Raw genomic sequence first — 23,145 nt, 5'->3', positions numbered from 1 at the left:
CCGCTGACAGGGAAGCGACTACAGAGACGGAGGGACAGCAAGGCGTCACGGTTCCTACGGCAACGCGCGCCACGGAGTGGGGGCGGCAACCACGGGGGCGGCTAGAGCGTCTCCCGCCCACTTCCCGTCCAGCCTCGTTGCCGAGCAACCAGCTGCGAGCGGCGAGCTCGCCATTTCCGGTCAGGTGACGCTAAAGAGGCGGGGTGGGGGCGGGCGGCGGGAGCCGGAAAGCGGAAGCGCTGCGGCGTTTCCCGTCAGTTGGCGGAGCCCCGCACCATAGAGAGCCAGCGGGGGAGGGTGGGGGGCTAGAGCGCCTCTCCTCGCGCCCGCGCCGGGGGGTCGGCGAGCAGCGGGGCGATCGCGGGGCAGAGGCCTGCGGCGGCGGCGGCGGCACCTCCGGGCCCGGTTGGGGCAAGCGAGGGGCTTGGGCGGGGGGGTGGGAGGCGAAGTCCCCGGGGCAGGAGCGTGGCCAGGCCCGGCCGCGGGGGCCAGGGGCGGGTAGCGGTGAGGCCTAGCCCGGGGCCCGGCCCCGCTGAGGCGGGGGACGGGACAGCGGCGAGGCCTAGAGCCGGGCCCGGCTGGCTGCGGGGGCTGTTGCGGGGCTGGGGTAGGCCCGGAGCCAGGCTTCGGCCGGTGCTGGGGATCGGGGCCGTCGCTGGAGGCCCGGAGGCGGCTTTTGGGCGAGGAGATTTAATTTTGGGCTCTGAAGGTGAAGCGATAGCGAGGTTTCGACCCGCGCCGGCTGCCGGAGCGGGGGCCAGGAGGGGGCAGAAAGAGGAAGCAGGAACCCAGAGCCTTGCTGGCACCTGGGTGGGGGCTGCCAGCCCTTCCGGCTTCGCGCTGGTGCCCACGCCAGCGTGGGGAGCGCCTCGAGGTTGCCTCAATCCTCCAAAGGAGCTCGAGGCGAGGAGGAGGAGAGCCTCTCGGCCACCGCCATGGCAGCTGCGGCGGTCCTGGGAGACGGGGTGCCTTCGGGGGGCTCCGGCGGGCGCCTGAACCCCGTGGAGACGCTGCAGGAGGAAGCCATCTGCGCCATCTGCTTGGACTACTTCGTGGACCCCGTCTCCATCGGCTGCGGGCACAACTTCTGCCGCGTGTGCATCTCGCAGCTGTGGGGGGGTGAGGCAGAGTACGAGGCGGCTCCGGGGGACGCTGGGGCCGGCGGGGACGTGGGCATGGGAGACGTGCTGGAAGACGAGCTCGAGGATGACGAGGATGAACTCGATGATGATGAGCTGGATGTGGAGCAGGAGGAGGAGGAGGAAGATGGTGGGCCTGAGGAGGAGGAAGAAGATATGTGGAGCGAAGAAGACGACGACACCGATCTGTGGGAGGTTCCTGTGGAGGAGGACATATGGGACGGTGGGGTTGGGGGGGAGCTTTACTTTGGGGACGAGGACTATGATGAGGATGTGATGGAGGAAGATGTGGAGGAAGAGGAGGAGGTGGAAGAGGAAGAAGAAGAGGTGCAGACGCCGCCGCCTCCTGTGCTGGCCACGCGGCCTCGACGCCTCCAGACCTTCACCTGCCCGCAGTGCCGCAAAACCTTTTTCCAGAGGAATTTCCGACCCAACCTCCAACTGGCCAACATGGTGCAAATCATCCGCCAGCTGCACCCACACCCTCAGCGCCTCGCTCCGCCTGCGGCTGGCCCTTCAGCCTCGGGCTCTGCAGCTGGGGGCCCCGGGGCTCTGGCAGCGGCGGGTGGCCAGGGGTCTCCAAACCTGTGCGAGAAGCACCAGGAACCCCTCAAACTCTTCTGCGAGGTGGACGAGCAGGCCATCTGCGTGGTGTGCAGGGAATCCCGGAGCCACAAGCATCACAGCGTCGTCCCCCTCGAGGAGGTCGTTCAGGATTATAAGGTACGAGGGGGGGTCCTGGGAAGAGGAGTGGAAGGCGCTGGGATGGGGGCAGGGAATCAAGTGGGAATAGCGGGTTTGTTGCAAGGTGCAAAGGGGAAGATGGGCCTGTTTGACGCTGGCAGAAGTCGTGGAGCCACGGATGGTGGTTTACGGGTTGGTCTCGCCAAGCTGGTTGGGCGAGTGGTGAGTGGAGGAGCGAAGGGCTGCGCGGCAGGGATGTCTCCGTCAGCTCACGCGGGGCAGAATCAGACTGGTGAGGGGTGCAAAAGGGTCCAACTTAACCACGCAGCGTGGGAAGAGGGGAGGCGAGCGAGTGGATGTTGGAGGCGCTGGTGACGGGCCGAGCAGGACCCGGCGGTGATGGTGGTGGAGGCTGAGCCGTCTTGGGGTGACTGGCAGGATCAAGGACTCACATGGGGAACTGGTTTGCAGAGGAGTGGGTGAGCTCAGCAGGCCGAGCTTGCCTCCCTGCTTGTCCGGCAGGATTCCTAAGTGGTTTGCGGACACGTTTGTCCTAGGTTGAAAGCAGCACCCAAATTGCCAGGCTTTTCCATGGGTTTGTGACTCGCAAGTTCTTCCTGAGTTGTCTCAGGCAACACCTGTGTGAGGGTCCCAAGGGGCAATCCCAACCCACTGGCAGCAGAAACCACCGCAATCGTTCAGCAGGGATTTAGCAGGGAAGTGTTGCTGTCGGAAAGGTCTGTTCCTAGTCGCGGATGCCCAGGCTGTGCTGGTCCAGAGTTAACTCTGCGCCCCTGAAACGAAGCGCGGTGGGAGAACAGGGCAAATGGGGAGGGCTTGATGAACACTTAACCACTCAGGCTGTTGGTTACTGTGTGTCTTGGGGGTTCAGTTTCTCAGTGAGATCATGTCTTTCCTTCTTGGGCCTCCTGCAAGAAGGGAGAGTGCACGTGTACATTTGTTTTTTAATATCCAAAGGGCTCAGGCAGCTTATACCTTGCCTGGAAGTCTTGGAGGAATTGCTGTTGCACGTGGTTGTATCTGGAGGCAGCTTGCAACAGGAGCTGATCCCTTTGAGCCCTGGCAGATTTTTCCAGTGCTGTGGTAGGCAGTTCAGGCTCTGGGAGATGTCTGTGTTCAGAAGAGATGAGGGTGGTTGGAAAGGAAGGTGATGGAGGTGCTTCGTTCCTGCGTTGGACTGTTCTGTGCTGGGTCGTAGGAGCGTGGCTGGTGTCACTGGGTAGGTTTAGTCCATTCTCCTTTTCTTTGCCACGGGAAAGATCCCACAAATATTAGAGGAGGCAAAAAAGAGGATATTCAAACATGCTTTTTGTGAAGAGCAAAGCTCTTGACAAATAGTGGGTATCTGGAGGACAGTTAACCAGAAATGGTTGTTCTTGGAAACCCCAAAGCCGATTCATTGTGGAGAATTGCAGCTGCAATTAGGGTGCAGGTTCATCACCGACTTAAGTCAATCTAAAATCGTACCACTGCTGGAAAGGAACGGGCTGAAAGGATGGTCTTAGCTTGGTGTAAATTTGCCCTGAAAATTCAGGATTTAGGAGCCCAGACCGCGCTGCGCTTCCTGAGTGTCAAGGCCTTGGTTGTATGAGACGAGATGACCCAGCAGGACCGTGAGCGTCCATGGCTCAGATGCACCCAGGACACTGGCTTGGGTCATGTGTTGAGCAATTGGTGTGTGGCCACTGTTAGTCTGACGTTTCTGGACATCCCCTGGTCTGGCAGGGTTGGGATTTTTAGCTTTCTAATTAAAGCATGTTCCAATGTGATTGTTTACAGAAGGAAAAAGGGAAGTGATCTGAACACTGGGCAGAAAGTTCAATTTTCAGCTTTACCACAGAGTTAGTAACAAAAAAAGAGGAGGATCTTGCCAGAGCCAAGGACTTCTGACACTTGTCTCTTTCAGAACAAACTCCAGAGCCACCTGGAGCCCCTGAAGAAGAAGCTGGATGCAGTCCTGAAGCAGAAATCGAGCGAGGAAGAGAAGATCACAGAGCTGAGGGTAAGAGCTGGGTGCTCCTCCTGGTGTGTGCTTCCTTTCCTGATTGTTTCATTTCCTACCTTTGTCTTCTACTATCCTGCCAAGCAATAATTAGCTCTCAAACAGGTAAGAAGGATGCTGAAGCATCAGCATGGCAGCGTGTCTTGGCTGTGGAGTCTGAGGTACCTGGCAGAAGTTTGCCCTCCTCTGCCTTCTGTTTCTTAGCAGTCAGAGGTGTTTTGCTCTCTTTGCTGTGACCTTTAGGATCACAAGAGCTGGAAACCAGTTTCCCTCCTGAATTAGAGGGTTACACGTGCCCCAAATGTTTTGGGGAACCGCTGGCTTGGGATAGAGCACAGATGGGTGTCCGTAGTGAAACAGCAGACCCAAAAGATGCTTTTGATCTGTGCTCAAAGCCCGTTTCCCTATGAGAGTAGCTCAGCCAGACCTTGCTCGGCCCTGACTTTGATGAATTTAAGAGACCGTATGAGCTTGCGTGATAAAGCCAAGGAATAGCAGAGGACAGGATCCTGGAGGATGGGCCAGTCCCCAGCCTTCCTTTTTCCTCCCGTTAAGTCTTTCCTCCCACTTCCCCACTCTGCAGGACAAGATGAAGCTGGAGATCAAGGAGTTCGAGTCCGACTTTGAGCTGCTGCACCAGTTCCTCATTGGAGAGCAGGTCTTGCTCCTGCACCAGCTGGAGGAGCGCTACGAGAGCTTGCTGGCCCGCCAGAGCAGCAACATCAGCCAGCTGGAGGAGCAGAGCGCGGCCCTCAGCCGGCTCATCGCCGAGGCGGAGGACAAGAGCAAACAGGACGGGCTGCAACTGCTCAAGGTCTTTCCCATCCTGGGAAAGGGAGAGGGAACGGGTTGCCTGGGAGTCGGGGGGTGGAGGGCAGGGCCCTGCTGTTGTGATGTGGGAGTTGTGCCCCTTCTCAGATGTTTTCTGAATCTTCCTAAAGGGAGCTGTTAAGTTGGATGATTCACGTAGTTGATCTCCGAACTGTGAACTCTGCTCTGCTTGCAGCCTTGCTCAGCGCTCTGCTGGCAGCTGTAGATCTGGCCCTTCCTTACAGCAAGGCAACAACGTTTGTGGTGGGAATGAGTAGAGCTACAAAGAGGGGACCAGACTTTGCTTTGAAAGCACGGGGTCTCCTCGGGAGAGATCCCGTACCTGGTGGGCTAGATCTCTCTCCTGTCAGCTGGATCGAAGGGATCACAATGCTCATGGACAGCAGAAAACAGGAAGGGAAGGGGATGCCCCAAGACGCCTGGGGTCCAGCAGCTGTGTTAGGATGCCCTGAGAGGGGGCGGAGGAAAACTTCCACCAAGGGCAAATATGAGGGATGTTTGTCTCCACCCCAGTCAGTCTCAGGCCTGTCACCTGACTGTGGGATGGGACCATCGTCTTCGTTGAGGTAGTTGGCTCGTTACCATTTATCGTGGTGTTCGATCACGGCCACTAAGAGGATTCAGTGTGAATGACAATGGGATCGGTGTCAGTCCTACCTAATCTTGCTTTTCTTTTTCTTTCTGCCCCTTTTCACACTGCTGCCTCCTTTTGCAGGACATCAAAGGCACTTTTATCAGGTCAGTGACTTTCTGTTCCTGTCATCTTGCTGTGAATAGCTTTTGCGTTGAAAAGCCCTTTTGCTTTTGTTTTAAACCCTGTGCAGTGGGCACTTCTCCAGGCCAGGATTGGGTAGTGCAAGAGAAAACTCAGTTGTGGCTGCTGTCAGACTAATGCAATGGTAGGAACTCCTGGCTGGTGGCCAGGAGTGGGCCATAATGGGAGCTGGGGAATGTGTAGCAAAGGAGAAAGATGGGGAGCAGAGATCTGAGTCCCTCACAGCACCTGGCAGCCACTTGTTTGGGAGAAGAGCTGGATGCGCCCACACAGACCTCATGCCCTGGGGCATCAAGAGCTGCTTGCAAGTCTGGGAGGGTCATTTTACTCATCCTGTAAAAGGAACGGGCGGCAGCAGGAAAGCCTCCAGCTGCTCTCGACCGCTTAACATGGCCGTGGTCAAGCACAGCGTGGATCTTCCCTCAGCCAGAAACGAACGTGGCTGTTTCTGCCGGAGGTTTGGCTGTCTCGAGTGGCCGAGGGAGGGTGGGGAGCGCTGGCTGTACCAGTGTGACTGGTTTGGCTGATTTCTGCCCTGCTGTGGTTTTTTGAGCGCTCCGTTGTGCAAATTGGCTGCACGCAGTCTTTTAGGCTGCTTTGTTCTCCTCGCTGAAGCATTATGGGATAGCAGGCTGGATTTTCCCATCATGCACCTGCCTCACTGAGCAAGGTAGATGCGCACAGAGCCCGAAGCCACCGCGTCTTCACTTTTCCCCTGAATGTGTGTTCTGTCCCACTTCACCGAATTCCTGCTTCCCCCGGCAGATGTGAGAACATCAAGTTCCAGGAGCCCGAGATGGTGCCGGTGGACGTGGGGAAGAAATACCGCAACTACTTCCTGCAGGATGTGGTGATGAGAAAGATGGAGAAAGTCTTCAGCAAAGTCCCTCAAGGTGAGTGAGACCTGGCTGCTCTGCCCTTGGCACTTCCAAAGGGACAGTCCAGTTCCTCAGCTGGAGCGAAGTCCTGGGGATTTTCCAAGCTGGCATTTCTTTCTTCCCCCCCCCACCCCCCCCAGCTCTGCTGCATGCCCAGCAGTCCTCCCTCCAGCCATGCTGGGCTGCCTTCCCTCAATTTGCACCCCTTTACTTCTCGCTCTGCTCATCCCCTGAATCCTGGGCTGCAGTTGGCCTATTTTTTCCTTCTTCAGCATGTCTTCCTGAGCTCTGTCGCTCAATCTGAATCCTCCTCCCCCCGGCACCAGTGTAGCTGTCTTTCCTCCCCATGCCTCAGAGCTGGGGGGGGGTTGATTTGGATCCAGAGCTGCTAACAGTGAGGGGGCGCAGGAATGGGATGTGAACCGTGGGGCTGTCGGTCGCTGTGCAGCCACAGATGCTGCGGGTACGTGTGTGGGTGAGGGCTTGGGGTTGGGAACTAACTGGGGAAAAACCAGCTTGGAGCTGGGATCTGAGGGGAGATAACAGGTGACCAGCAACCGCCGGCTTCTAACTCCGCTCTCCCTTCATCGCCCTCCTAGCCGATGTGACCCTGGACCCTGACACTGCCCACCCCCGCCTGAGCCTCTCCCTGGACCGGCGCAGCGTCAAGCTGGGCGAGCGGCGCCAGGAGCTGCCGGACAACCCCAAGCGCTTTGATTCGGATTACTGCGTGCTGGGCTCGCAGGGTTTCACCACCGGGCGCCATTACTGGGAGGTAGAAGTGGGGGGCCGGAGAGGCTGGGCCGTGGGCGCAGCCCGCGAGACAGCCCGCCGTAAAGAGAAGGTCATGGGCCCCCACCAGAAGCGGGAGATCTGGTGCGTGGGCACCAACGGGAAGAAGTACCAGGCGCTCACGGCCACGGAGCAGACGGCCCTGTCGCCCAGCGAGCGGCCCCGACGCTTCGGCGTCTACCTGGACTACGAGCGGGGCCAGCTCTGCTTCTACAACGCTGAGAGCATGACCCACATCCACACCTTCAATGCCTCCTTCCACGAGCGCATCTTCCCCTTCTTCCGCATCCTGGCTAAGGGCACCCGCATCAAAATCTGTGCCTGACGGCCAGCCCTCGTCCTTCCACCGGCCGCCTCTACCCACGCTGGATCCGGCCTCACCCTGGGATCCAGCCTTGCACACGGCCACGCTCCCCCTTTCCCTTGGGCCTCTTTTTGAGGATCCAACGCTGCACTTGTCTTCTTGCACCTGCTTGCTCACAAGGCCTCTCCCCCCTGCCCGACTCTGTCCTTGTGCCAGCTCCTTGTCGAGATTTCACTGCAGCCTTCCCAGCCAGCCGAGCCGCTCCAAAGGCAGTTTGCATTCGGAGGAGGGAAGAGTTGCCCTGTGGGCAGGCTGGGGAGGTGAAACAGGCATTTTCACTTTGGCTCTTGCTGCCCAGGACTTCTCTCTACCTTCCCCAGTCGACGCATAAGCTTCCCAGCATGCTCTCCACTCACCTTGTGCCCCACGCGTCAGGTTTTGAGGTATCATCTCCCGCTCTCCTTGGACGTGGAGCTCAAGCCCTAGCGTGCCTGCGGATGCCGTGAGTCTGTACGTTGGGGAGCGAGTGCTGGCTCTTGCCCCCTTGAACTCCCAGCAGTGCTTGAAGCATTGACTTTCAAAAGCCCCGTTGCACCAAGGTGCTTCTGAACCTGGATTTCTTGGCAGCAGTGGATTTGCTTTCTGAGTTTCTCCTCCTTCATGCCTGGCTGGCATTCGGACCTCGAGTCGAACCCGCTTTAACCTGCGATGTTCTCCAGTTCTGGCACTGTTCGCCTTCCCTGTGTCTCCCATCCTTGCCTCCTCCCTGCTCTTCCTCCATCAGGCACTGAGTCAGGGTCACCAGATCCCCACTTCAAACCCCAGCCCTACCCCCTGCCATCTCCTTTGTAACCGTTTCTTGTGGGCCTGGCACTTTATACGGGGCTGCCTGGGCCAGGGAGAGTGCAAATAGGTGGTTTCCCCTTCCAGAGCCGAGACCCTCTGGGGTTGGGCTGCTGGAGGGAGCCACGGTGGTGCCGCATCACCAGCCTTCCTCGCTCAGCGCACTCTCCAGGCCATGGTGGTGGGAACCAGTCTCCTGTTTCCCCTCGCAGCTTGAGAGCTCTCTGAGGTGGGGATATTTATTTTCTCTTCCTTTTTTTTCTTGGTTGCTGTTGAGTTTCCAGCTGAATCCTGTCCCACTAGAGAGACTCTGACCGCACCTGTTGTGTTTTTCTTCTTTTTGTTGGTGGATTGGTTTTTTTTTTTTTTTTCTTTTTTTTTCTGCTGGCATTACAGAGCTAGTTCAAAATATTTTTGGCTAAAATGAGAATTAAATGGAGATTTAGTTTTTTGAAATGTCAAGAAATAATAATAATAAACAATAAGGTTGTAAACGTGAGTCTCTTGCTTATTGAGATCCCACTGGAGGCCTGAAACATCTGGGAGCTGTTTCCAAGTAAGTCTGGCTTCTGTAGCACGTGGGAATTGGGATGCAGGTCCCCCAGGCAGCCTGTACTTGCTGTTAGCTCCTGTTTGAATGGCCTGAGAGCCTGGTGATAAGCAGATGTGCCTGAAACCTTGTATTGTTAATCTTGACCTAATCCTAGTAACGAGATTGGGTTCAGGCCCAGAGCTACGTGCTCCTATCGCTTCCAAAGCGGATAACTTGCCCTTTTTATCTGCATAAAGGGGCCCATCACGTGGCAGCAGCGTGCCGTGAGCCACATCGGATGGGCAGGCTGATGTTGCCAGGGGAAGGAAGTCCCTTTGGGCTTCGTGCGGCGGGTGGCGGGGAGCGGAAGGCAAGCGGAACGCGCGGCTCAGCGGCCACAGGCCAGCTGGCCCGTGGAGCGGGCAGCGCTGCGTGCCCTCCTACCAGCAAGGGTGGCAGTAAGAGAGGAAACCTGGCTTGACACCGTTGTGAAGCCGTGAAGCTGTAGGAACCACCTACTCGAAAGAGCTCGGCTGGGCGGCTGCGCCGTCCGCCTGGAGGCTGCTGGGTTAAGGAAGCTGCACGTGAAAACTTTCCCGTCTCTTCTAGCTGCTCTGAAGAGCCCTGGTGGGAGCCGAGGCCAGAAACCGCTGCGCCCTGCGCTGTGGCAGCTGAGGGTGAGGACAGTAAATTCCTTTTTCGTTCCTGGTCCCTCTCTAAGGTCAGTGGTTGAAGTGAACCTGCATAGTCACATCTCCGAAAATCATCTCTTGTTACCTAATGGGTATCTTGTTTTGGGAGCCCAAGACTGTGTCGCTTGGAAAATCCCATTTCAGGATGGGGAAAAGATTCCCTAGCTGCCTAGTTTTGGGGGGAGAGGGTGAATAGAGCTAGTTACAGAGAGATGCTGTGGAGGACCTCGCTTCAGTGCATGCTGCTTGTTGCTCTAGCTAATCCCCTCTCTGGCCTTTGGGTTTTCTTGGCCACAGGGGGTTATTTTCCCAGATCTGCAAATTATTTGTAGTGACCCAGAGCGCTCCTCCTCTGGGGCTGCTTCCTGTTGCCAGCTGGGATGGAACATGAGGGAAAAACTCCAGTCCCTCATCTCATGTGGGGGAAGAAATGGAGCCTCCTGGCAGCCAGGAGGGCAGAGACCTCCTTTCAAGCCCTATCCTGCTATCTGAGTATTTCTTCTCAGTTCCCTTATTGTTATTTTTCTGCATCACAGACTTTTAAATAACTTCTCCTCCCTTTTTGGTACCTTCCCTTTTGCAGCCCTGCTGCCCATCTTCAGGCTTAAGAGATGCGGGGAGATGGAAGCAGCTGACCAGCTATGAGATGGACTCTGAAGCACAGCAAGCTGCTCAGCTTCTCAGGTGAGGGGGGAAAAAACAGCCTTTAAGTGCCCTCACTGTGATACCCAACCTGGGGCTGTTTGTCACTAGAGTGCCTTCTCCTCCCTGGATTAACCACCTTGCTCTGGGCTTGTTGTGCTCTCAAAACCCTTTCTCCAGTTTCTCCTGGTCTCAATAGGAGTGGGAGACTGGGTGCAACATCCCACTGCAGCCTCCCCAGTGCTGAGAGGGGTAACGACTTCCCTTGCTCTACTGGCCAGGCTCCCAGCGCAGCCCAGTCATCAACCCAGGCCCTCTCCTGCCAAGATACCCCCATCCCTGGAGGTGCGGATGCAGCTCTTCTGGGCATAAAGCCCTCCCAGCCAGGGGTACTGGGTTTTGCCTCTTTCCTGAGAGAGGGACGTTTCCCCTTTGCTGAAGTTAAGATCCAGCACCTGGGCCCAGCCAGAGCCAAACCTGAGCGTGGATTTCCCCCAGGCGGTGACGCGTCCGAAGTTACACTCCAAACGCAGATCTCCGATGTGCCTCCAACCTCCCCTAGCTTGTGGCAAGGCCCAGGAACAGCAGACATGAGGCAGCCACGGGCTCAATAGAGCTTTTTTTTTTTTTATTGAGCTTTGTACACAAAATCTATGGCTTTTGGAGACCACATTCTCATCTGGTCCCGATGGTGACTTGCCACACCCGGACGAGGTTATCTGTATATCCAGCGAACAGGGTCTACGGAGAGAAAGGGAGAGGAGCTGGGTAACGGGAAGGGAAGGATGGCCAGAGACGGTCCTCAGGACGTTATCACAAGGGACTACAGTCCTCAGAGACCATTTCTCAATGCTGACAGGGAGCAAGATCAGCCCTGGGAGCAGGGGAGAGGCAAAAGGGAAGAGCACTAGGGAGCAGAGGGAAGCAAAGCTTTGTCCCTGTTGGCAAAAATGACTCCAGGACACCCTCTGGGGACTGCAAGCTTCTCTGTGGTGCCTATGCTGATTTAAAAGCAGCAGGATGATCCCAGAAGTCCTCCAACCCCCCCCCCCCCCCACCAGGCTGTGTCTGGCACAAGCACAGAGAAGGGGGCCAGATGCTAAAGGACTGGGCACACAGGTTGCTGGGGCAGGGAAAAGGGGATGTTTTTTACCTGCCCATCTGCAGACCAGGCCAGGGAAGTGCACTGGGGTGGCTCGGCTTTGCTGCTGGTGCTGATCACCTCTTGCTTCAGCTCATCCACTATGATTTTGCCTTCCAGGTCCTGTGAAGAGCAGGATATAAAGAACACCAGGCAATGGGGACTTGCAGGGAGCCCCCTAAAGTGAAGGGGGGCTCAAATGCCCTGGGGCAGAGTCGCTCAGAAACAGCCTCTGGGTTTCCGCACAGAAATGCAGTCAGATGGCATAAAACGTTTCATCACAGCATGGCTGCTTTACCACGCAGGCCCACCACTTTCTTCTAGGGAACCCATTTGGCTCAGGCAGGAGAGGGCCTGAGGGCTTGGGTCACGACCTACCCAGATTTTGATGCTGGGGCCAGTGGCAGCACAAAGCCAGTAGCGGTTGGGGCTGAAGCACAGGGCGTTGATGATGTCCCCTCCGTCCAGGGTGTACAGGTGCTTGCCTTCGTTCAGGTCCCACAGCATGGCCTGGCCATCCTGCGAGACAGGGAGAGGAGTCAGAGCAAGCCCCAGCACTCGCTGCCCGTGCGTGGATGTGTCCCACTGCAGAGTCAACGGGGACAACCAGCAAGCCGGTGACCCCAAAACAGCACCCCTGCCTGTCCACAGGGACATCAGCACCCTTCTCGCCAAAAAGAGAGAAAGCAAGTGGTTATTTTTGCTTGCAGAGAAAAAATAAAGCCACAGAAGGAAGTCCTAGTCTTTGAACGATACACATGGAGCATCACAAATGAAATACTGGGGACTGTGTCTCGCTGAGGTCTCTCCAGGGTGGGGGGCAGAAGGTGCCAGCTCAGAAGCAGCTTCCAGTTTTCTGCGCTAAGCTGCGTTAAGGCAGCGTCAACACTTTTGTCACAGCTCAGCCTTGCTTCCAGGAAGAGACAACCAGCCAAGGCATCGCTGCCGTGCCGTAGCTGCATCTCCTCTGGGGCTGTGCTACAGAACCAGGAGGCAGGCTGCAAAGCCCCACGGGGCACGGAAAAGACTAATTGGGAGTGATTATTCTCCACTGGTTACCAGGATGTTTTTCTCCTGGACTGTAACTAAGCTACAGAGCACTTCACTGCAGATCAGCATGAATGCAAAAACATTACAGGAAGCAATGAAACAAATTAAAAGAACAACAAGCACCACGATTCTGAAATGTAAGAGCTAAAAAGGACCCTGAGCCTGAATTTATTCTAAATGAGACAAACTGATTTATTTGGTGGCCTCGGCCTTCCCCCAAGATGCCTACCTTGCCGCCAGAGGCGCAGAGCGACCCATCGGGGGAGACGGTCACTGTGTTCAGGTAGCCCGTGTGCCCGATGTGGTTAGTCTTCAGTTTGCAGTTAGCCAAGTTCCAGACCTGGGTGCACAAAACGACAGGAGGGTCAGAACAGACCAAAGTCTGCTACTGCACCCCAATACTGCAGCTACTGGAACCTCCCCTCCTTCCCCAGACCACCTTGGCCATTCAGATCCCCCTGACTCATTACAGGGACCCCCGAGCCTGGGGGAAGCTGATCCCCACCTCACCTTCACCAGCTTGTCCCAGCCGCAGGAGACGATGATGGGGTTGCTGCTGTTCGGAGAGAAGCGCACACACGACACCCACTCCGAGTGGCTCTCGTCCTGGGGAGAGGAACGACGCCGGGTTCACGGCGAGGAAATGCCGCCGGGTCCCCCCCCATCCGCGTGGACGCTGCAAGAACAGACCTGCCGCATCCCGTCCCGTTGCTCCGCAGCCTTCCCAGCCCCCGCCCAGGCCTCCTCTCACCCTCCTGATGTCCCCTCATAATTGCAGGACTTGTCCTCAGACGCTCCCCCCACCCCAGGGGGAGGTCAGCAGACATCGTGTCACATCTAATCATTAGGACGGGGTTGGGAGACCTGGATCCCCGACCCAGGAGCAACTGAGCACTGAGACAGGTACACTTAAAAACAAGTCCATAGAGGTCCTTTCTCACACTGCAACGTAGCAGAAAACTTCCCCTCTGCAGAACAGGTGCAGTGTGATCTTAAAAACCCACCTGCTCCCTCATGCCGCCTTCCCCAGCTCACCTGCACCGTGTACTTGCAGACGCCCAAGGTGTTCCAGAGCTTGATGGTCTTGTCCCTGGAGCCCGAAACGATCTGGCGGTTGTCAGATGAGAAGGCCACGCTCAGCACGTCCTTGGTGTGGCCCACGAAGCGGCGGGTGGTGGTGCCTCTGCGGGGAAGATGCAGAGAGGTCAGGATGCCCCCAGCCTCCCTCCTCCAGCTCTCAAAGAGGGGCTCGCCTGCAAAGCAAGAGCCTCAGTTCCCCCTCACTGCTCTGGTTGCTTCTCTCCCATCATAATTGCAGGACGTGTCGTCAGACCCCGAAGGATCAGCAGACTTTGTGTCAGGTCTAATCACCGGGAGAGGGAGTGAGGGAGACCAGCCAAACACGGGTCTTCCTGCCTTCGCTCCACATCACGGCACTCCTCACAACCCAACGTAGCTCTCTTGTGTTTCCAGTCCCCGAAAACTCCCTCCCAGCCCAGTCTTTATTTCCCAAGCTAAGAGCAAACTGCTTGATTTTCAAGGAATGCTGGCGATCTTGCAACCTCTCTGAGGGCCCAAAAAATAAATAACAGAGGCAAACACTGAAAAAAGCAAAGCTAACTGTGCTCACAGTGCTCTCATCCCTGCCCTCTCCCTATGGCTCACGTGGTGAGGTCCCAGAGACGCAGGGTGCCGTCCCAGGAGCCTGAGAGAGCAAACTGCCCGTCGGAGGAGATGACCACGTCGCTGACGAAGTGTGAGTGACCACGCAGGGCTCGCTGCGGGATCCCGTAGTTCGTCTCGTCCCGGGTCAGCTTCCACATGATAATGGTCTTGTCTGTATGGAAAACAGCAGAGAGAAGAATAAGCTGGGTGTAATCGTGACAAACCACCACAATGATTTGCAACCCCCTCAACACCCTGGGCACTTGTCCTCACCCTCTGGATGAAGGGGTGGCCGAGGTGGCACGGTGTCCCAGCACTCCCCAGCTCCCTCTCAGCAGAAATGCTGCCCTTCTTCCTCAAGTTCTCAATCTCCTCCTACCCACTCTCCCTCTTCTTCCTCAGGTCCATGGTCTCTTCTTGCTTCTCTTCCCTCCCTAGGCTGATGGTCCTCCCCTGCCCCTCTTCCCCTGGCCCATGGCTTCCTCCTGCTCCTCTACCCCCTAGGCTGATGGTCTCCCCTTGCCCCTCTCCCCCAGCAAGCTCCTAGTCTCCCCTTCCCAAGCCCATGATCTCCCTTTACCCCTAGGCTGATGGTCTCCCCTGTCTCTCTTCCCATACTGATGCTTTCCCTCATTCCTTCTCCCCTTCTTCAGGCTGATGGTCTCCCCCCGTCCCTCTCCCTTGAGTTGGGGGTCTCCCCCTGGTCCCCCTCTCCCCTCCTCCGGGCTGACAGTCTTCTCTTGGCTCCCCTCCTCCAGGCTGACAGCCCGCCCTGTCCCCTCGTCCCCCGCACTCCTGCCAGATCGGGGGTCTCCCCCTGCCTCCCCCCACTCCCCATTGCCCCTCTCCCTCCCCCACCCCTGGCCGAGGGTCTCCCCTGTTCCTCTCCCCATAGACTCGCGAACTCCCCCTTCACCGCTTCCCTCCCGGACTTATGATCCCTCCCGCTCCCCCCTCCCCCGGGGCGATGGTCCCGTCCGCCCCGCCTCCCCCCCGGCCCTCACCCCGCGAGGCGGAGAGGATCATGTCCGGGAACTGCGGCGTGGTGGCGATCTGCGTCACCCAGCCGTTGTGGCCCTTCAGGGTGCCGCGCAGCGTCATCTGCTCCGTCATGGCGGCGGCGGGAGGAGGAGGATGGCGGCGGATTCGGCGGAGGCCCCGGCCCGGTCCCGCGCGGCCGCAGACGCCGGCGGCAAAGCCAAGGAGAGAAAGAGCAACGCAGCTTCCGGCGGAAGCGGAAATAGCCTCCGACGGAAGGGAGGGCCTGTACGGCAAGGAGGCAACATGGCCGCTCCCAGTGAAAAGGGAAAACATGGCGGCGCTCATAGGGCAGTGAGGCTAATATGGCAGCGTACGGAAAAAGGAGTGTGGAGCCGAACAGGTAGAAGTCAAGGGCAAGGACGAGAACGTTTGGGTGGTAGAAGGAATAGAGAAGGACTGGGGGGGCTCTGGGGACAGGGACAGCCATGAGGGAGGAGGCAGGGAGCGCTGACAGAGTTCAGGGACCCTGCTGGGCTCTACAAGCCCCTTCAGACTCGGGCTGAGCTCTGTGAGCCCGGTGGGCCTGCTGATGAGCTGCGTGAACCTCTGTGGGGCTCACACCAGGCTCTGCAGGCTCATGTAGGCTGGGGCCAACCTCTGCAGGCTCCTGTGGGCCTCTACAAGCTCTTGTGGACCTCTACAGGCTCACACAGGCTCTTGTGGACCTCTGCAGGCTCTTGTGGACCTCTGCAGGCTCACACAGGCTCTTGTGGACCTCTCCGGGCTGATGTGGACCTTCCTGGGCTCACACGGGCTCATGTGGATCTCTCCAGGCTCACGCAGGCCTCTGTGGGCTCGTGTGGACCTCTACGGGCTCGTATGGGCTCATGTGGACCTCTCCAAGCTCACACGGGCCTCTGTGGGCTTGTGTGGACCTCTGTGGGCTCACACGGGTGTGTGCAGACCTCTGTGTGCTTGCACAGGCTCATGTGGACCTCTGTGGGCTCAGGCAGGCTTGTGTGAGCCTCTGTGGGCTTGCAAGGGCTTATGCAGGCTTGTGCGGGCCTCTGCAGGCTCATGTGGACCTCTGCATGCTCACATGGGCTCATGTGGACTTCTACGGGCTTGTGCGGGCCTCTACAGGCTCATGTGGACCTCTGCATGCTCACATGGGCTCATGTGGACTTCTGTGGGCTTGTGCGGGCCTCTACAGGCTCATGTGGACCTCTGCATGCTCACATGGGCTCATGTGGACTTCTGCGGGCTTGTGCGGGCCTCTACAGGTTCATGTGGACCTCTGCGGGCTGGTACAGGCTTGCACGGGCCTCCGCAGGCTTGTGCAGACTTCTGCAGGCTCATACCAGGCCCTCAGAACAGGGCTGCTCTTGGGGGCTGCCGGTGGGAAGGGGCCGTGGGGCCTTACAAAGAGAGGGGCAGGGACTTGGGGTCTGGCGAGGGAGAAGGGCTCTTGTAAGCTGAGACTCCTTTGAAAGCGTTAACCACTTCACGTGGTTTTTGGACGTGAGCGCTGGTCTCAGCTTTGACGTGGGCTCTGAAGCGGGGTGAACCCTCCCATGGAGGCCTGATTTACAACGGCAGTGTGGGGAAAGCAGCTGAACCAAGCTTCACTCGGTCCCCCGCCGGGTAATAAAAAATACTGCGGTTGGTATCTGAGCTCCTGACAGCTCCCGTACAAGGAGACCGCAGAGCACAGCGCTTCTGGGTCGTCAGGCTGTTTCACGAGGTGTCACCTCCCACGGGGGACCTGTGGGTGTGGAATGACCACGCAGAGGCCGTGCAGGCTGGGTTAAGACCTCATCTGAGCGTGGCTTGTGTCAGGGATGTTTATTATTATTCTTTAGACAAGACAAAGGGCCCTGGGACTTTGAAGCGGACTTTTTACTTTTTTTTTTTTTTTCTTCCCTACAGTAAATAGCAAAAACCCATCTTCCTTCACAGTCCTAGCCATGATGGCACCAAGACAAGCACCTCTCGGCTTCCAAGTGACTCAAGTAATTTTACCCTCCTCCTTCTCCTCTTCCAAGTCATCAAACCCTGCTTCAATGTCCATCTTCTTGATTTACAGGGAGAGAGAAATCCACAAATACTCAAAGCCTGGCAGGGGAGAAGTCCACCAGCTGCTTTCTGAAGTAGCTGAGAACTCGCTTGCAGGGGCTCTGCCTTCAGCACAGCGAGCTGAGTAGGATAGGGCGGGTGCGTCTCTGTTGCTTTTCTTTACCCTCGCCACTTCCGTTGTGGTCTCCAAACTTGCAACACTCCTGGTTTTCACCAGCCTCTACTTTTGATTCCGTGAACATCAGACAGCTTTTTTGGGTTTCGCATCACTGACCCTTGCTGGCCCCCACTGCTGGCTACCCCCAGATCTGAAAAGGAAGAGAAGGACATCAGGCACTGTCCACACATTGTGGAGTGTAGGATGGGCAAGGAGGAGCAATGCGTTTGGGGTACCCAGGCTTTCGTACCTCTCCGCAGACAGACAGCCACTTTTGAGAAGAGCAGGGGGAACATCAGCCAGGCAGAGGGAGCTTCTGGAAGAGATTTGCTCCCCCTACAAGTGAAAGCATCGACCGGAGATGCGCATGTGTGGCAGGCAGGATCCTGTTAAGGATTTTCTGCGCTAAGACCTCGCTCCCCTGGTACGAATCTTCCCAAGCCAAGTTCAACTCACGTGCTGCTTTCCTGAGAGCTGAGCTCCAGCAGACACTGAAACCTGGCTGATTCTGTTCCCTCAGTAGTTTCTTCCAACGCTCAGGAAGAACCTCACAGATGTGTTCAAGGTTCTTCCCCAGCGTGGAGTCTCTGATGCTTAATCAGATGGGAACTTCGGCTGAAGCTTTTCCCGCAGCCAGGGCATTTGTAAGGCCTCTCTCCGGTGTGGATCCGCTGGTGAGTGATGAGGTTGGAGTTGACGCTGAACCTCTTCCCACAGTCCAGGCATTTGTAGGGTTTCTCGCCCGTGTGTGTGCGCTGGTGGACGACGAGATGCGAAGTTCTGTTGAAGCTCTTCCCACAGTCGGGGCATCGGTAGGGTTTTTCTCCCAGGTGGACTCGCTGGTGGGTGTGGAGCTGGGAGGCCTGCAGGAAACTGGCCCCGCAGTCGGCGCATGCGTGGGGCCTGCCCCCGGCGTGCAGCTTCTGATGACGCAGGAGGTGGGACCGCTGGAAAAAGCTCTTCCCGCAGTCCAAGCAGGGGTAAGGGCGTTCGCCCACGTGCAGCCGCCGGTGCCGAATCAGGTGCGAACTCTGGATGAAGCTCTTCCCACACTCCAGGCATTCATAGGGCCTCTCCCCTGTGTGCAGCCTCTGATGGGAAAGCAGGTCTGAGCTCTGGATGAAGCTCTTCCCGCACTCCAAGCATTTGTAAGGCCTCTCCCCTGTGTGAGTCCGCTGGTGGGTCACGAGGTTCGAGCTCAGGTTGAAGCTTTTCCCGCACTCCTGGCACTGGTACGGCTTTTCCCCAGTGTGGGTTCGCTGGTGTCTAATAAGGTAGGAGTTTCGGCTGAAGCTTTGACCGCACTCCCCACACGTATTCTTCCTCTCCCCTACAGGGATTTTCTGCTGGACTTCGCATCCCTTCTCTTCTTTGCATCCTTCCCCAGAAATGATGGCTTTAGGTGCTTTCTTCGGTGGTGGATTTTCTAGCTGCCTCTTTAACCTCTCCTGATGGCTCCAGTTGTTGCTGTGCTTAAGATGCTGGGGAAAATCCCCTCCAGAGATCTTCAGCCACATCTTCTTCAGTTTGGTGGGTTTGGAAAGCTCCTGCAGTGAGCTCGCCGTGTCCATATGGCCTGCCAGCTTGTATTCAGCTGGGTGCTGGGACAGAAAACAGAGTCAAGCCTGGAGCAGGCTTCATATTGATGCCTAAATTAGTTGTAAGTGCCTGTGTGTGAGCTGGCGACTTAAGCTGCCTCTACAGCCCATGGAAATCTGTGTGGAAGGCAGACGTTGGTGTCTAGCGTCATCCCGAGCCCCCTGGAGACCCTCAAGCGATGGTGAAATGGAGCCTGCAGTAGAGAGCTGAGTCCAGAAGGGACCCTTTGATCCTTCTGGGTAGCACAGGCAGGTAATTTGACTCAGACCAGGAACAAATGCAACAACTTGGGGCATACTTCAGTGATAAACCCAGCCCCTAAGAGCAGTCCCTTGCTCCTTGCCTTCTGCTGCCTGTTTCATTCCCATGGTGCCTCCCTGAGCTGGAGACCCATCACTATCTGATATTTCCTCCTAAACCAGCCGATGGTTCGCTTGTAAAACTGAGAAAATGCTCTATCGTGCAATAGTTCGAATGGAGAAAAGGTAAGGTGGGGGGGAAGGATTATTTAAGGAAAACATGTCTGGATGAGAAGCTGTCCTAGCTGCCTTGGTCATGCCTGGAAAAGAAAAAGCAAGCCCAACCGTACACGCACACGTTCAAAGCATGCGGTGGAGGTGGGAGAGTTAAGCACACGCTTGCAGCCTATCAGCACTGATGGGACATTATTAATTAAACCATGGGGGCATCACCAAGGTGATTAATCTCCAGGATTATCATCTCTGGAGAGCTTCTACCTTACAAGGAACCACAGCCCTTGGTGCTGGGATCCAGCAGCTCTTTGCTAACCCAGGACCCTCTTTTCTAGGTTGGATATGTCCGATCCTGGCCAGGGATAGTTTTTTACGGTGCCGTTCAACAGAAGACGCCAGAAAAAACCATCCCCAGATAGGGACATGGGGAAATTTCTCCCGACCGGGAGGGAAGGGACAGGAACAGGGGTGGCTCTGGGCCTGGGGAGGGCTTTGCACTGCAAACATGCTCTCAGGCCTCCCTCCATCGCCCCCTTTTACCCTTTTCCAGGCGAGCGGAGGCTGTGAGAAGCGGGGGGGAGAAGGAAGACCCCCTCCAGGGATCTCACCCCGCTCCTTCCTTCCGAGCCTTGCTCGTCCCTCGCGCCCTGCGGAGATGGGCTTGCTGCTCCCTCTGCGATTTTTCCCGGCCGCAGGGACAGGGTGGCAGAGCCCCCCCCAGCTCCCCAGCCCACCCTCGGCGTTACCTGCTGGCTGCAGGGACGGAGGGGACCGGGCGGTGGCCCGTTGTCCTCTCCGGCTGCTCGAGGACACCGAGGAGGCAGCAGTGCCGGCAGCTGGGGAGGGAGGGGGGGGCTGACCCAGGAAGGTAAACAGAGAAAGCCAGAGCCTTCCTCCTTCCCCTCCTCCTCCTCCTTCCACCCACCCTTCCCCAGCACTGGAGCCCGCTCCCGGCACCCTGCTCCCTTCCTTGCCCTAGGGCAGCTCCGGATGGTCCCATCCCGGTTGATCCAAGGGATGATGCTCCGAGGCGGATGCATCCGCCCACCTCTTCCCGAGCCCCGGACCCAAATATTCCCCTCCGGCGGCGGAGGCTGGGCTTTGCGGGCGCCTTCCTCCAGCAGCCGCTGGAGACGCCGGCTGCGACTCGAGCACAAGCCGCTCTTTCGCTCCAAATAATTCGAGCGCAGCTTTTCGGCTCGGCTTTGCCGCGTTTTCGACCTCCCCGCCGCGTTTCAGCGCGGTTCTGGCTCCGAGGCTTTTCCCTGCCTGACTTTCCTTAGCCAAAACGCAGATCCTCCCGTTGCATCTTTGCGTTCATCCTTTAACACAGCGAGACTTTTCCTCCCTATCTGACTATAATTGCGTTCCCCTATGCTGGGAAAAGATCCAGTCTCAACCCTGTCTAAATCCAGATCTTTTTCCATCCGGTTTTAGATTTTCTGCAGGATTTAGCCGCAGAGACAGGAATAAACAAATTGCAAGACGCCGCGTGCTTTAAAATCCAGACGGGTAAAGAAAACTGCCTGGAAAATAGACGTGAGTCAGCGAGTGCGAATAGACTCCGCTGCAAATAATTCGGCGAGGCAGGCGCGGAGATGAAAAGCCGTCCGCTGCGGGCGGTTCTTGCAGCCCCGCCAGGCCAGCGGCTCGAGTTTCGGGCCGGGCATTCCTCGTCCCGTAATTCGGGCGTCTCAAATGGCAAAGGTTGAAGGCGCTTCAGCTTCCCGCGCCGGAGGAGCTGGGATGCCCGGCTGCAGAGCTGCCGACGGGCGGGCGCCGTTCTTGTTCACGTGGCCTTAATTCCTTAATTTTTAAGCTTGTGGAGGGGCGGGGGGGATGCAAGGCCAAGAGCAGTCTCACGGGGAACTCTCCGTGTGAAATAAAGCAGCCCCGGTGAGGATTTGAGGGCGAGATAACGAGCTCAGGGCGTCTTTCACTGTAACTGAGCGTTGCTTTACGGAGAAAAAAAAAAAGAAAAAAAGAAAATCAGCTATGAAAATGAGTCCTCCAGGGAGATAGCTCTGGGGCCGCGTTTTAATGATTAATTTACTCTGAGAAATGGGAAATAGAGGCAAATATTCTCCAAGCAACCGGTGGCAGAGGCGGCGCCTCCGGGGAGGTGCCCGCGTTGGACCTCCGCTTCTCTCCCCCTCCGGAGGAACCTGCTCTCCTGCCGTGACTATATAGGGATCCTCCGAGACCGGCCTCCCTCCTCCCAAGCCTCCTTCCCCCTCGGCATTTCAGCCGGCTAAAATTAGGCGACGGGAAGGTGCCCGGGCTGCCAGGCGCCCCGGGGAGCTGCGGACCCCCCCCCCCCCCCCCCCGGGAGGGTGGCTCAGCGCCGCGGGCGCTGTCCGGTCCGGCTCGCACCGATGGACACAGGTACGGCCGCTGCGATTCCCCCCCCCCCCTCTTTTTTTTTTCTGGTGTTTCCTTAAGATACTTTCTCCGGTTTCGATGTTTTTCTTGACCGGCGATGAGCTATGCTTCGGTCTCGGCGTTCGACGCGGCAGCGTCGATGTTTAGCTCTAGGCTAAATGCAGTTAGGCTAAAAAAAAAAAAAAAAAAAAAAAATTGCTGTTGGGCCAGGTGGGAGGAAAAAAAACAAAAAGCATTTAATTTTTTTTCTTTTATTTCTTCTTTTTTAAGGGAAAAGGGACGCGGATGTCGGTAAGTGATTTTTCTCCTCCCTCAATACTACGCGTATCCCGTGGCCTTTCTTGGCTGGGTTTATTTATGCTTTCATATATTTTTGACCAGTGGGGGCAAAGACCAAGTTAGATAAATCTATAACCGATGTCGTTGCCGGAATACGGCGATCAGTAAAGAGCGGCGAGGGCAAAACGGGGTTTGGAGCTTTCCGCGGGGCGCCGAGAAGGTGCCGCTTAGGGCGCAATTTTCTCCCCGTCTCTCTTTCAGGCGAGCGGGATGCAAAAATCAGTACGTAGCTTTTATTTTTCTCTTTCTCCCCCCACCTCCTGCGAAGCGAAACCTTGATGTTAAAGGCTTCATCTGATATTATTTTCTCTATTTGAAGGGAAGTTAGCGGAAGAGCCTGGTAAGCCGTTCGCCATCCCGGCACCCATCGAAGTCTGAGCACGTTCCTAAAGCTGTAGCGTTAGCGCTAATTTATATATTTCTCTTTATTTCAATTAGAAGAAAGCGACACAGAGCTTGGTGAGTTGTTTGACCCCGCTCCGCGGTTCCTAGCGAGTCGCGTTGCTTCTGCAAAGACGAGTTTTGGGCGCAGTTGCAGAGATCACGTCAATATTTGTTAGCTTGCCCACGCACGTGTTTCATCCTGCTTTCAAAAATAAAGCTGACTGGACCATAATAAACAGAATAAATTGGGTCAGAACAGGCATTCTTTGGTGTCCATCCCTAAATACAGTAATAACAAATTAGCTATTGAATATACAGAAGGGGGGGGGGAAACAGACTGAAAGCCATTTCCTTCCTTTTTCTTTTCCTGGGGGGGCTGAAAATGCAAGGATAGGTAAGTGTCATTTCTCCCCGCCAGCAGCCCTCTCGCCTGCGCCCCTGCTTATTTCTCTTTTTCTTTTTTTTAAGGAGAACTCGCGGCGGAGATTGGTAAGTCCCGTCCCGTCGCTCTTGTACGGCTGCCGTGACGTGCAGCATCGCCTCGTTTTCTGCTCCAAGGAGGGGAGATTGCACCCTCCTGGCAGCAAGAGGCCCATGCAAAAATCAGTGATTTTTATTTTATTTTATTTTATTTTATTTTATTTTATTTTATTTTATTTTATTTTATTTTAAGATAATCTGACGGCAGAGCTGGGTGAGTTACCGCCTTCCGCCTTGTCTTTGCGTCGAGTTTTTAACTTCGTTGTAGGGCTTTGGGGGGGGA

The 23,145-nt window shown here is 56.6% G+C and overlaps 4 protein-coding genes across 12 annotated transcripts in view; 2 read left to right on the top strand and 2 right to left on the bottom strand.

The window, feature by feature from the left end:
- Nucleotides 1-525: 525 nt before the first annotated feature.
- TRIM41 (tripartite motif containing 41) lies at nt 526-8,778 on the top strand. The gene is made up of 6 exons (XM_062598572.1): nt 526-1,862; nt 3,751-3,846; nt 4,430-4,660; nt 5,393-5,415; nt 6,218-6,345; nt 6,930-8,778. Exons 1-6 carry the CDS (start codon nt 936-938, stop codon nt 7,445-7,447), a joined length of 1,923 nt encoding a protein of 640 aa, XP_062454556.1. The 5' UTR covers nt 526-935; the 3' UTR covers nt 7,448-8,778.
- Nucleotides 8,779-10,742: 1,964 nt separating this feature from the next.
- Nucleotides 10,743-15,209, bottom strand: RACK1 (receptor for activated C kinase 1). Its single transcript, XM_062598637.1, has 8 exons — nt 14,996-15,209; nt 13,992-14,163; nt 13,362-13,509; nt 12,837-12,932; nt 12,556-12,666; nt 11,655-11,795; nt 11,289-11,399; nt 10,743-10,876 (listed from the first exon to the last, which is right to left on the bottom strand). The coding sequence occupies exons 1-8, from the start codon at nt 15,102-15,104 to the stop codon at nt 10,811-10,813; spliced, it is 954 nt and encodes a 317-aa protein (XP_062454621.1). The 5' UTR covers nt 15,105-15,209; the 3' UTR covers nt 10,743-10,810.
- The window catches only part of LOC134152874 (E3 ubiquitin-protein ligase TRIM15-like), a 20,338-nt gene continuing 12,194 nt past the window's right edge, over nt 15,002-23,145 (top strand). Inside the window, exons 1-11 of one of the 9 annotated variants that reach the window (XM_062598600.1) lie at nt 15,002-15,372; nt 16,902-16,984; nt 17,059-17,879; nt 18,022-18,437; nt 18,542-21,662; nt 21,930-21,950; nt 22,041-22,220; nt 22,318-22,338; nt 22,437-22,457; nt 22,851-22,871; nt 23,056-23,076. In XM_062598600.1, the coding sequence (XP_062454584.1) occupies nt 21,653-21,662; nt 21,930-21,950; nt 22,041-22,220; nt 22,318-22,338; nt 22,437-22,457; nt 22,851-22,871; nt 23,056-23,076 (295 nt within the window). In that variant the 5' untranslated portion in view covers nt 15,002-15,372; nt 16,902-16,984; nt 17,059-17,879; nt 18,022-18,437; nt 18,542-21,652. Of the gene's footprint in view, nt 15,373-16,901; nt 17,880-18,021; nt 18,438-18,541; nt 21,663-21,929; nt 21,951-22,040; nt 22,221-22,317; nt 22,339-22,436; nt 22,458-22,850; nt 22,872-23,055; nt 23,077-23,145 lie in introns of those variants that run through there. The other 8 variants (XM_062598596.1, XM_062598598.1, XM_062598595.1 and 5 more) reach the window with 8 other exon arrangements.
- Nucleotides 16,882-18,979, bottom strand: LOC134152881 (zinc finger protein OZF-like). The gene is made up of 2 exons (XM_062598618.1): nt 17,456-18,979; nt 16,882-17,356 (listed from the first exon to the last, which is right to left on the bottom strand). Exon 1 carries the CDS (start codon nt 18,774-18,776, stop codon nt 17,766-17,768), a length of 1,011 nt encoding a protein of 336 aa, XP_062454602.1. The 5' UTR covers nt 18,777-18,979; the 3' UTR covers nt 16,882-17,356; nt 17,456-17,765.

Source organism: Rhea pennata, chromosome 34 (assembly GCF_028389875.1).
Source record: "Rhea pennata isolate bPtePen1 chromosome 34, bPtePen1.pri, whole genome shotgun sequence".
In the NCBI taxonomy this organism is placed as follows: Eukaryota; Metazoa; Chordata; class Aves; order Rheiformes; family Rheidae; genus Rhea; species Rhea pennata.
The sequence above is the reverse complement of the archived record's forward strand: the minus strand, read 5'-3'. Positions and strand labels throughout refer to the sequence as shown.

Excerpts from the sequence above, each read along its gene's own strand:
- TRIM41 (XM_062598572.1), top strand. The coding sequence starts at position 936 with ATGGCAGCTGCGGCGGTCCTGGGAGACGGGGTGCCTTCGGGGGGCTCC. Across the intron at positions 5,416-6,217 it reads ATCAAAGGCACTTTTATCAG|ATGTGAGAACATCAAGTTCC; the intron begins GTCAGTGACTTT and ends TTCCCCCGGCAG. Across the intron at positions 6,346-6,929 it reads CTTCAGCAAAGTCCCTCAAG|CCGATGTGACCCTGGACCCT; the intron begins GTGAGTGAGACC and ends TCGCCCTCCTAG.
- LOC134152881 (XM_062598618.1), bottom strand. The coding sequence starts at position 18,776 with ATGGACACGGCGAGCTCACTGCAGGAGCTTTCCAAACCCACCAAACTG.
- RACK1 (XM_062598637.1), bottom strand. The coding sequence starts at position 15,104 with ATGACGGAGCAGATGACGCTGCGCGGCACCCTGAAGGGCCACAACGGC. Across the intron at positions 12,933-13,361 it reads TCTGCAAGTACACGGTGCAG|GACGAGAGCCACTCGGAGTG; the intron begins GTGAGCTGGGGA and ends TCCTCTCCCCAG. Across the intron at positions 10,877-11,288 it reads CCTGGTCTGCAGATGGGCAG|ACCCTGTTCGCTGGATATAC; the intron begins GTAAAAAACATC and ends TTCTCTCCGTAG.